This window comes from Ischnura elegans, chromosome X (genome assembly GCF_921293095.1).
Source record: "Ischnura elegans chromosome X, ioIscEleg1.1, whole genome shotgun sequence".
Taxonomy (NCBI): Eukaryota; Metazoa; Arthropoda; class Insecta; order Odonata; family Coenagrionidae; genus Ischnura; species Ischnura elegans.
The window spans coordinates 74,052,324-74,064,912 of NC_060259.1; the positions used below are offsets into that span (position 1 = coordinate 74,052,324).

At 36.4% G+C, this 12,589-nt stretch overlaps 1 protein-coding gene across 3 annotated transcripts in view; it reads right to left on the reverse strand.

The window, feature by feature from the left end:
* Positions 1 to 12,589, reverse strand: part of LOC124170990 (ubiquitin-like modifier-activating enzyme 1) — a 76,517-nt gene that overhangs the window by 25,123 nt on the left and 38,805 nt on the right. For all 3 annotated transcript variants that reach the window (XM_046550101.1, XM_046550102.1, XM_046550100.1), the window contains exons 11-17: positions 8,662 to 8,780; positions 8,411 to 8,546; positions 8,026 to 8,336; positions 3,888 to 4,109; positions 3,604 to 3,793; positions 3,340 to 3,521; positions 2,774 to 2,965 (exon numbers count right to left, since the gene is read on the reverse strand). In XM_046550101.1, the coding sequence (XP_046406057.1) occupies positions 2,774 to 2,965; positions 3,340 to 3,521; positions 3,604 to 3,793; positions 3,888 to 4,109; positions 8,026 to 8,336; positions 8,411 to 8,546; positions 8,662 to 8,780 (1,352 nt within the window). The remainder of the gene's footprint in view (positions 1 to 2,773; positions 2,966 to 3,339; positions 3,522 to 3,603; positions 3,794 to 3,887; positions 4,110 to 8,025; positions 8,337 to 8,410; positions 8,547 to 8,661; positions 8,781 to 12,589) is intronic.

The window sequence follows — 12,589 nt, forward strand, 5'->3', positions numbered from 1 at the left end:
ACTAATTTTTTCTCCATGGATATTGACACCCAGAGCTTTCTTCTTGATTTCATTGATGGCTTTCTCTATGTAAACATTAAAAATTACAGGCAAAAGTGCACACCCTTGTCTCACCCCTTTTCTTATTCTTGCTTCTGCACCGTTGGGTCCACATTTGATCACAGCTACTTGGTTTTATACAAACTATGAACAATTCTATTATCATTGTAGAGCACTCTGATTTCTTTCTGAATTATAAGCATTGAATTCCATTCCACGTTATCAAATGCCTTCTTTAAATCAACAAATGCTATGAAAGTCTGTTTGTTTTTCTGCATTATCTTCTCTATGAGCAGTCTAAGTGCCAAAACTGCTTCTCTTGTGCCCTTGCTTTAACTAAATCCAAATTGGTCCTCATCCAGGAATTCTTCTACTATTTGTTCTATACTCCTGTAAATGATTCTTGTCAAAATCTTTGATGCATGTGTTGTGAGGCTTATGATCCTTAAGTCTTCGCACTTCTCTGCTCTCTTCTTTTCGGGTATGGGAATGATGATGTTCTTCTTGAAGTCACTAGATAAATTTCCTGTTGAGTCCATATCGCAGATAGTTTTATATAGTTGGGTTAAGACCTTTCCTCCTGCATTTTTGATTAGCTCTGCTGGAATTTCATCTATTCCTGGGGCCTCATTCTTTCGCAGGTCTCTTATTGCAGCATCAAATTCTGATCTTAAGATGCTTGCTCCAATGTTATCCTTTTCAACTTCACTTTCCCCTTCTATAATTTATGAGCTAAGCTTGCTTCCATTGTATAATTCTTCCAGGTATTCCTTCCATCTCTCAGCCTTGTCTCCATTTTCTATTAGAATATTTCCATTCTTGTCCCTTATGGTCCCTTATCTTGTGCTTCATTCCTTGAAATGGTTCCTCACTATTCTATAGGCCACTTCCTCTTTCCCTTGTAGAAGATTATTCTGCACGTCCTCGCATAATTTCCTCATCCACGCTTCTCTAGCTTTCCTCGCTTTGCGGCAAATCTCGTTCTTTACTCTCTTGTAGCAAGCCTGTCCTTCCTCAGTATTCATGTTCTTGTACTTTCTCCGTTCTTCAATGAGGTCTAGGACTTCATCCATGATCCATGGCTATTTCTTAACACTTTTTCTTCTCCCTAGAACTTCTCTAGCAGCCTCCTGAAGCCCACTTTTGATATTTGTCCAGCTATTCTCCCTTGATTTTTCAGTCTGATCTAATCATATCTTACTCTCCACTACTTCATAAAAAGCCGTTCTTCACCGATTTCTTCAATAGACAATAAAAATTAGCATGGTGGACACATATTTCCAACATTAGCAACTACCATTTGAAAACTGCAGAAAATTCTAGAAAGTTTACTTAGTTTCTCTTGGATGTCGTGCAAAACCAATTTTAATACAACACCCTTTAGTATTTAACAGCTTTTATAGCCTAAATATTCAATAATGCAAAAGAATTGAGCTAGTTTCCCCGATGCCTTGTGTAAAATTAATGTTAGCAATACATAAATTTTCTGTATTTGAAAGAGGAGTTATTACTAGGAATGGTTGGATTGGATACCTCTGATCCAAATATCCACAGATAATGCCCTTCACCGGATACCTCAGATCCACATCGGGGACCTGGATCTAAATTAATGCTTCAGTGAATGTTGTGTTACATAAGAGGGAGTGGAAAGAGTTTCTCATGCACGTCACAAACTAGCAAGATCTGACATGTTCGTCCTTCAATCCCTCATTTGTAGCCTCGTCGCTTGAAAGATTGAGGGAGCGCACTCCTTGCCCTCCACCTATCCTATACGTGCCTCTTGCTGAGCGGTTATTCCTTTGTATTCCCACAACTCGTCGCACGTGACATCAATGTTGTTCTTAACATTGTAAATTGAGTTGTAGATTGCACAGTTGCAATTGAATTTAACAATATTCTGATAAAAATGTCGTTCAATGTGTAGAAAAATTTTTATTGAGATAAGGAGAACTCAATGTATGCCACATTTGGGTTATGTGGCGTGTAACTATCGCGAGGAAGTGCAAAATCCACCTTACCACAACTTAAGGATTTGCGGGTAAATCACAGGACAGTATGTGATGAGAAAGTGATTAAATTTCGGGGAAACGTTTGTGAGGAAAATTAGAATACATTTGCTTGGTTTATTCACAGATTGACACCGATTGTCATTGCCAAACGCAAGCGTAATAGTTTAGACCCTGAGCATGTAAAGTTTGGTTTTAAAATATAAAAATGTGTGAGACAAACCCAAATAGCATTCGTTTGTACAGTCGGATTCAAAAGTATTGCAAGGAATGATGCGGTGCCACTTTCGCTGCAGCTTGGGAACCGAGTTTCTGTATTTTCTATTGTACCCAAAGGAGGGAAATTTGAACAACATTCCCACGTCCCGCAATATTTTTATTACAACATCATTAAAGGGAAATGTATGCGGGATATTTGCAATGTTTAATACCACATAAATTATGCAGCTCATGCTATATAATAAATCTGATTTTATTTTATCAGAATCCAGATCCAAAAAAAATCCTGGATCCATACACTTGTACTTGAGAAATTTCCATAGATTAGAGTAGCTATCCAAAAATATGTCTAAGTTCTCAACGACTAATGTGGTACGCAATAACTTAATTGAAGAACATAGTGAGAAGCAACACAGTGAAAATTAAAATAAAATGAAGATATTCAATGATTCATTGAGTTAAAAAAACTAACCAGTATAAATAAGGAACAGGAAAATTATTAGACGTACCTTCTGCTTAGGTGCTGGTAAAGGTTCTGAGAAACCAAAGAAGGGAAGGGCCAAATTCACAAATCCATTTTTATAATACTCCAACTTCTTGTGTCCCTGAACAAGCTTGATTAGTTCCAAACAAACCAAACCAGATACAACAGATGTTGTTGTGGCTATGGCAGGAATAATCTTCCCAGCGATAAGTTTGCTCTGTTGAGGAAAAAATGAATTAATTTAAGGTATTGATAAATTTAAAATTAGCATCAACAATGAAAAAATCTTCACTGAAGCATTATACATACAAACATACACATGAATCATATCCATTTGAAAAGCTAGTAGCCTTTGTAATATATATTTACCCTAATCAAAAGACAGAAAACAGGACGCAAACATAAATTCAAGGTTTCCCTATGCATCTCTGTATACTTTCTTTTCAATTTTTTACACCCTAAAACCATTCCAATAAAAACTGATACAAACATTCTTCCATCCATTTCTTGAACCCTTAAAAGCTAACAATAGTTTAAAGACTCTTCAGGAACAAAAATTAAAGTAACTTTCTTACAGATAATGTGTCTCACCTTATGCCTATCAGCAATAGGTATTTTATAATTTTGGGCACGTAGATTAGATGCTGCAACAATGAAATCCATGTGGAAGTTTCCATCGTCATCCTTCTCAAATTGCAGAGGCTTTATGGCTAAATTTTTCATCTCATTTGGGGAGGGGAGCGATTTTTGAAGAGTTTGCAAACGATCGTGGTCTACAAAAAAAAACATACTGAATCAGCCAAAAGTTTTTGTTAACCACCAATGAATATTCACGCCTTGAATACAGCTACTTACCAACATTGCCACTGGCATTCTGGGCCTCTGCATCAGTCACTGCAATCTTGATGCCGCACTTGGGAGTAAAAGGTGGAACCTGGACTGAAGAGGCCATTTGTATGATCTCATTCCTGTCAACATTCTGCTTGATTCCATAAACTTCTGCCTTCAAATTAGCTGCTGCATATATGTAATCCACATGTAAAGGCTTAAAAAAATTATTAATTGTAGATTGTAAAACCCCCCACTTTGCACAGGACTCGCATGCCAAAAGGACAGGTATCATGTCAATAGTAACTTACATCCTCCACTGAAAATGTCAGTGGCTCAGGGCAGCGCTTTGGACCAGACCAAAACGGTTGACCACTCGTTGTGTTTTGATCAGGAGGAAAATTGAAGAGTAACTGCCGAATTTGATTGTTGTAGTGATCTTCCCATTGATTCCTTGCCCATTTCACACAGTCGTAGAAGTTTGAGGGGCAGTCATCCACCAGGGCTCGCTTTACCAACTCCAGAGTTTCCACCTAAATGGAAAAAATGTGTCACTGGACGTAGTAATAGTAAAATAGAGATTAAGCGACTTCCACAGTTTTCACTGTGGGTCACTAGTCCACATTCTATTACCATTATAGGGCTCTTCCACTACATCAAAGATTTTTTGATTTCTCAAATCTTTGTTCATGATATTCAGATCTGAAAAGTCACTGAAAGTGGTAACATGCTCAGATTTGGCCCAACCAATTAAAATGCATCTACATGTGTCAATACAGCTTTGAGGCCTGCACCTCGATTATGTGAATGTGACAACGAAGACTGCGATAGATGACTATCACGTTCTCCTATCACGTTCCGCTGTATCGAGCGATCATGTAAGCCACCGGCATCACACGTATCATATAGGTACGAGCGTGCGAGGTTGGTATCATTGTGAAATCTGAAGAGCCAATGGAATCCTTCACATCTCTGTCCGAGAATGCATTGTCTGTAGTGTCTTTGAAATAACAATAACAAACAACGAAAACATAAAATGGAGGCAGTTCAAGGCTAAGTACTTTGCTTTGCCAATAGGTAATATTATGATAAAGTATTATGGCAAAGTTATGGGGACTTTGTAGTATTACTTTTTGATGTGTGATCATGTAATGAAATATGCTCATGCTCGCCGGGAGATGCTGCAGTTATTATATTTGCTATTTCGTGGAGAATGGTCGAAAAGTCTTAACCCTGGATGGAGATTAATTAATGTTGAAATGCTGATGGAAGTGTAAAATTTGAAGGAAGTGTTATTGCGCTAGCGATTTGAATGTAAGCAGTTAATAGTTGATTCATGATGATTAAAAAAGTTGATAAATTGGAGAATGTTCTAGGCAAATGTTGATAATAAAACTTCGACAAAGTAATTAATGTTTAAATCAATGTACTTCAATTATTAATTGGAAAAATCTCTGATTTAGTACTGTTTATGGATTGAAATACGGTTTGTATTAAACCTCTGCAATATTATTTATGGCTTAAATATTACTATGTAGATAAAGCTGTCACATATGAATTAGAGAAATAACAAAACATTGCACAGACTCTGCGTAACTTAAAATTATCATATTACATTAACTGTTTCATACGACTTAGCTCTTCCAGTGGTTTACCTAAAAATGTAAAGAGCTGAAATATAAACTGTTGTTGTGTTACAAATGAATAAAGTGCCTCCATTCTTCATGAAAAATCCAACTTCTTTGAAACTTACCTACTTCTAAGAACTATGAATATAATTGGCATGTCCCATTTACATTTTACATTAGTATAGCCTACCATTATCTCGTGAACATGTTCAATGTGCCCTTACAAGATTAATTCTCTGTTTTTACAATCCACCTGAATCTTCCCGCTGGGGACGAGCCTTATTGCGCTTTAATTTTGAATTTGTAATTATTACATATGAAGAACGAAAATATGCTCGCGCCTGTATTTACATTACGGTAAATCAGAGTAACTTACGAGTGATTCGTGATGTCGTTTTAGGTCTTATCTCCGCAAAATATTGACTGGAATGATTTCGATTGCATAAAATGAACCTAATGGTAAATTGAAGAAAAAAAATGGCTCAAAATTTTCAACGAATTTGACTCTTATTTTTTCATGTGAAATACTCTCCACTTATTTCAGGAAGTATTTAAGAATAAAAATGGACATGGACTATGGTAATTAAATATTTTTTTCAATGAAAATTGACAAGTCCGATGCCCCGGCCACCGGGATAGAAACGTATCACCATCAGTTTCAGACGTGATAGGCCGACGACGACGACAGGGTGATAAAAAGTGCTTTCACGGAAACATAATCGCCCTGATGACCCTCCATCGTCAGTATCTCGTTGCACCTAGCAACGATGTTGATCTCACCCTTCTCACAGTTACATAATCAGGGTGCTGGTTTTACAAAATACTAACTCATACAAGTTATAGGTTATAACCAAGCACATTAGAATAAAAACAAAAATTCAGCATTTAACCACATACATAGCTTCTATGAATGCAGGAAATTGACTTTGTTCAAATTTGATTGTTCTACTGTCTCTAAACGGTTCCCCCAAAATATGAAGCTAATTTTAATTACTGTATTTTCACGAATCTAAGACGCGGTCTTTTTTATTTTCTAACTCCTGCAGAAAAGAGGGCTTGTTTAACTAACAGATGCAAAATTCTTGACTTCAAATGCAGGTTGCAAAATCTATTGTGGGTTGCATAATCAAAATTATGGGTACCCAAGTTTGCCACCAGATAGCTTTGCAGCAAAAATCTATGCTAAAAAAGTAGCACCATAATTTAAATTATTTCATGTTTTATTCAATCCAAAAAAAAACAACATTTTTTGCAGGATGTAAAGAATCAGCTGGCACAGCTAAGATGTTGCGTGCACTTCGTACTGTCTGTAAATTTTCCAGCATTACCCTCAGACTGGCTGAGAAAAGCAACCATTTTTTAATTGTTTCTGAAGTACCTGTGTGTGGCAAGATATTGATTTAATTCATATGATTTCAAAAACTAAATTCCTTTTTGATTGACCATGAGTTAGATATTGTCCTACGTAACTTTTCTGGGCAACTTTCTGGTTTCCAACACACAATAAAAGGCACATTAAAAATCTTTCAAAATGACAGAACAGAATATAATTACATACACCACACCATAATTTTTACCTTGATGGAAATGTTCAGGTTGCTTAATTAGTCACTCAAGCACTTGCACTCCAATATAGTCATTGCCTCCTTAAGAAGTGCCATACCAGTCATTTTGACCGTTTTTGAATTTCAAATGGTCTCCTTTACCTTCATGATCGTAAAAAATCGTTGATATTTTGTGACTTTAAATGAATTTTTGTCGTCCGACCACACTCCAAAAATTTTTATTATCAGTTGCATGAATTACGAAATAATTACTGACATTCCTAAAAGTGCCAGAGCAGTCATTTTGACCAGTAACATTTATGCTCTGTACGTTATTTGTGTCCTTTCAAACCATATTTTCTTATAGCATTATGAATACCAGTCACGTTAACAGATAGAATTTGTAACTGACTTTCATCATGTTTCTATTCAATTTCTTTTTTTAATGCTAAGCAGTTATATCACAGAATCATTGCATTGACTACCTCAGAGTTGACCAACCAAAATTGGTGTTCATGTTAAACACAAAATTGTTGCAAAATATTATTCATCTGAAAACATAATAATTTTGAGTTCAAAATGCAATAAACTTACTCCAAAATAGAGTATATGAAAGAAATTATTTGCACACACCACCACAGCAAGAGAAAATACCATCCAATCAAAATTACCTCTGCTGGCACATTTAGGCAAGCGAAAAAGACAGTGCTTCATGAGTTAAAACTAAAATGTTAAGAGGCGGATATGATATAGACCATGCTATTACTTATCTTGTGCAGATTTCGGACAAAACAGATGGATTGATGGATGAGATATAAAGGATGTCAAGCAGAATAATTATGTATGTGTTAAAAGATAAGCTGACAGGTAAACTGAGTGAAGATCTGCATCAGACCAGCCTTTGTATTGATTACTGATGATGAATCTGGGCTGGAACCAGGATCCCCAATATTTACACTAAGTGCTCAGTGACTCCAACATGAAGGATGCCAAGCAAAAGATTTATAGGTGTTAAAAGATTAGCCGAGAGGAGAATCGTGCGGAGAGCTGCATCAAATCAATCTTAGGTTTAATGACTGTTGATGATGATGAATCTATATATTTCCTCATATCAAAACACTATCGTGCAACTGTTATATTGCCCTGTTATTGTTGTTATGCGGCCCTATTATACTCTTTTCTAGTTAATGAGCGAAATACTTCTTTATGTACCAATTTTTAACCATAACATTATGCCCACCACAACAAATCATGCAAATAAAAATAGCTATACATACTGGCTGACACCCAGGCAACTTCAGAATGCGATCCATGTATGTGGGATCAGTCAAGTACTGCGCAGCATTTGCAGCTGCTTGCCTGAATACTCCTTCAAACGTATCTCTAGCCCATTGCAAAGTGTGTTCAATAGCATAGGGAAAATTCTTGAGGGTACAAATAGGAATGCTCTTCTCAGGAGGGTCTTGGGATGAGCTGTAAGATTCAGTGAGAAATGGAACCACCACTTGTGTATTGCCCTTAGTGCCCAAGGTACCAGATTCAAGCAGCGGTTTCCTATAGTAAACACATCTGCGATCCATGTAAATCCCTGTAAAAAGAATAGGCATATTACTTATGTCCCACCTTGCAACAAAACAAATGGATTCACAGAATTTTACTTACTTGCATCCACATTGTCCAGTGCATTTGCAACCCCATCCATGTTTTCAAAGAATCCATCATCATAAACCTTCTCTGTTTCAGTTCCAACTCTATTCTCATGAGCAACAACATTAATTTTGGGGTTCATTCTCTTCACCTGTTAAAAACCCAAATAAATATGGTTATTGCAAAAGAAACTATTAAGTAAATAGGAAAATAAAAAATTATGCTTCTACAATTTTATACATAAAAACACAATATGGTTGACTTACTGCTCTCGCGGCAACTGTTGACTTAGGCTGCTGAACATCCCAGGCACGGAACAGGAACTGTCTATTCAGATTTGACTTCTCAATCAAGTCCATATCCGTCACAGTGACACATCCATCGCCTGCAAAAGAAAAAATCATATAAATTTGGATGAACTTCAAGAGAGAGGTATTCAGGCTAGTTCTTACAATGTATCTTTTAGTAAAGATTAAACTTTCGGCCACCACATGCTCACAGTTAGTTCCTCAACCATATTTGAGCAGTAAATCAATAGTTCACAGTTTATCACCAAATACTATCTTACAAGTGCACAACATTAGGATTTCATTATAAAAATGAAAGACACAAAAGCAATTATAGACCAATACATTGGCATGGTACTACTTACCTTAAGAGAGTCTGCAATTTTACACAAGTAATTCACAAATGTTACTAATATTTTGCTGAAACAAAGCCATTTTTTTCAACTTAGTTTGGGATTTCCTGGTCTATGATAGAAAAAAATAACCAATAATAATATTCCCTGCCCTCGCAACTTTGTAATAGGCTGTCTCAAATTAGGGGAAAGTGGATTTTGTTGTAAAAACTGTAGCCAGCTCAACTTGTAGGAGTGGATTTTGCCACTTAAAATTTAACTTTAAGCATATGCAGCTGCTGTGTATCAAAGCTATACAATTTTTTTTAAATATTTCTTTTTTTCTCTGAGGCTTTGGGGGGGGATCTATCCCATCATCCCCCCAAGATATCGAGGAGAGAAGGACCAAGCCCATGTTATCAGAGCGTATGCGTTTTTGACATAGTTCTGGAGCTGTGGCTCAGATGGCTCTAAGGCTCACAGCTCCAATCGCGCGGGCTATTTGACTCTCGTCGTATAGAGCGCTCCACATTCAGTTGACAGTATGGGTTCTTATGGAGATTCGTTTCCCATGTTATTCTCCATAAGGCCGGGAGTGCGGTTCCAAGCTGTCAATTACAGCTTGAAAATTAAGATTGCACTCTGCATTAGTTAAAAAATGTATTCTAATGTAGAATGAGACGTTGCATTCATTGGTACCAATAGTTTTTCGATAAAAATTATAACAAAAGCTATAAAAAACATTTCCTTAAATTTCCGTTAGAAACGTGTATTTTTTTTACTTTGTCTTCTTCTCGCAATTGTCGCCTGACCGTTGAGTGAATTGAATTGAATCTTCTGCATAAATTTCTTCATACTATCTTCTCTTTGAAGGTTTTCACCTTTTTTCAAAGTTTTTGGGGAAAAAATTGTTATACCGATGTTATACCCAACAGGACAAGAAAATTGGGATTTTTGTAAGGTAAAAAGTATTCGCCTACTAACTTACGTTTCTTACGTCATAGGTCCCTATATGCTGTGAATCAAATTTGAAGAAAACTATACAGCTATTTTTATTGAAAAAATCATTTCTATCTCAATTTGGAAGGGAGTTACAAGGTTTTGATATTACGAAAAAATATTACGGCGCCACTGAGCCGAGCTTCTCGCAACCTCCATGCGTGCGGAGAGAAAATTCTCGGGCGGGAAAGGATATTTTTGTCAATGCTTACTAGGAAATATATACTCCTTCGTTATATATCCCTAAAGGAGAATATTTCAAGACAGTCCATACATAATTTGATAGCATATAATATTTCAGAGGGCTGTTGCCACTATTCACCTGAGTTACCATTTGAAGCTTTTTCTCTGCCACTGTAGTTTTTTGCGTATTACAATACAGTTATATCAAGTCACACCCTGAATCTATCCATCTATCACGTAATAAGTCGAACTCAATTCTTACTTCTTGAATTTTTCTGCGCCAAAGAATTTTTACCTCATTCGAAGACAAATATCCTAGAAAGTGAACCGTTAACTTTACTGTTTCAGCTTATGATTGATTCCAAGTATTTTGGAGCCATGATTTACTAATTAAGAAATTCATATAGTATTTATTTAATGTAATTAATTGCCATGTTAAGGTCATTTGTCTTCTACCTTATCTCAAAACGTTCAAGCTTGGAATCATTGAAAATTACTTTCCATTTTGGTATAAATAAATCCGATGACCTCCGATATTGTTTTTATAATCGCTCAAGAGATTTTCAGAGAATAGTTTTAGTAAAGAGTTATTTTATAAAAAATGAGTTTTTTGATGGAGAGAATAAAATAGCATGATTTGTGTAAAGGAGAGTTTACTAACTTCAGTTTTTTACTACAAACACATATTTACCACTTTTTTTTATTTATGAGACAAAATTCTTATCTTATCTCTGCTATTGCGTTTACCGACTGACATCCATTTACAATTTTTTAATTGGGCATGTAAATAGCAGGTCAAATATACAGAATAGATGCAATTTTCATTCAAGTGGAATGCTCGCGTCGGTGTGGCCCTCTAGTTTCTCTTTCAGATTTCTTTTCAACTTAGAAATTAAAGTTTTTCTTACATTTTGTTTATGTGAAATTTCTTTGAAAATTCTTTTGAAAACTTTCAAGGCAGCTTTAGTAAAAACAAAAAAGTCACTGGATGGGTAATGAAGACCAGAAGATGTATTCTTCAGGCCAGGAAAGGTCTTATATAAAATTAGGAGTTGAGACTTATCGCTCATGTCCTCCTTGCCTACAAATATTTCCTTGCACTTGGGACAGGAAAATCTTTCTATCAGTCTTCTTACCAAGTACCCTGAGAAGTATACGTCGGCGCAATCCTGGAGGATGATCACATCCGTTCTGATATCAGAGTTGACGTCAACATGCTCCTCGGAGGAGTTTGTTGAAGTGTCTTCTTCATCCTTCTTCCATATCGGTAGGCAAAGTTGAAGAGCATGGCTCCATTGATCTAATCCATTCCTCATTCTGTATGTCCAGCATGTAGCTATCATCCACGTCGTAGCCTGAAGATCTAGGAGGTTTCAGCAAACTTCTTTCAGCACTGAAACTTGTCTGTAGCTCGTTCTGAATCCCTTTACTGTGGGATTGCGATTAAATCCCCCCTTCTGCCTCATCACGGAGAAAAAGTTTTCCAGGGCGTATTGGTTTAGTTTTGCTGTCGCAACTCCCTCTTCTCTAGATTCTAAAAGTGCCATAATGGACCTAATCGACAATAGAAAGCCGACGAAACACGGAGGTCGACTTCCATCTACTTTTGTTATCCCACTCATTATCCGATACCCTTCATGCAGCAGCTCCTTGGTTTTAATATTGCTATCACAAAGGCGGACATTTTATTTACAGTTGAAAAAATCAAAAATGTTGTTTATCATCTCAATGAAGTCCGCAGTAGAGGTAGCTGATGATAGTGTCAGCGCTCCTGTGGAGCAACTCGCACGGATTGCGGCGGCGACGGACAAACTGAATATTTGAGTAACCAGCTTCACTGACATCTTTTGAAAGGCATTTGGCCACAAATGAGCCGGCGTTAATTTCCACATCGCTCTTGTGGTTGAGCTCGAAGTGTCGCTCTTATAGACACTGCGGATATTTTCGAATAAAATTATTTTTCCATCCGCTACAAAGTCACTAGTAAGTAAGTTATTTCCTAAAGATTTGACAAGATGAAGCACATCAAATATGCAATAAATTTTTCTATTTTTTACCTCGAAATAAGGTTTTTCAAACGAGACGACCATGTCATTTAGAGCTTTTGTTTGAGCTTCCTGATCACAAATAAAACTTTGTGGACTTAATCCAACATCCAAAACCTTAAACCACCATCGCGTAAGTATTTTGAGTTATCCATTCATTGAAGGCTACAAAATATTTGATGTTATGTACCTTAGATATTTATTGACGTTTTTGCAAAGAATGTAACGAGCCATAACTAATTGTTTGTCTTAGATAACAAATTATTCAATACAATATTGATTTTCAATGTTAGTACAGTATTTGTTCTCAGTGTGCAACATAAAGTTCAAAGTTCTAGCTGCAAACGA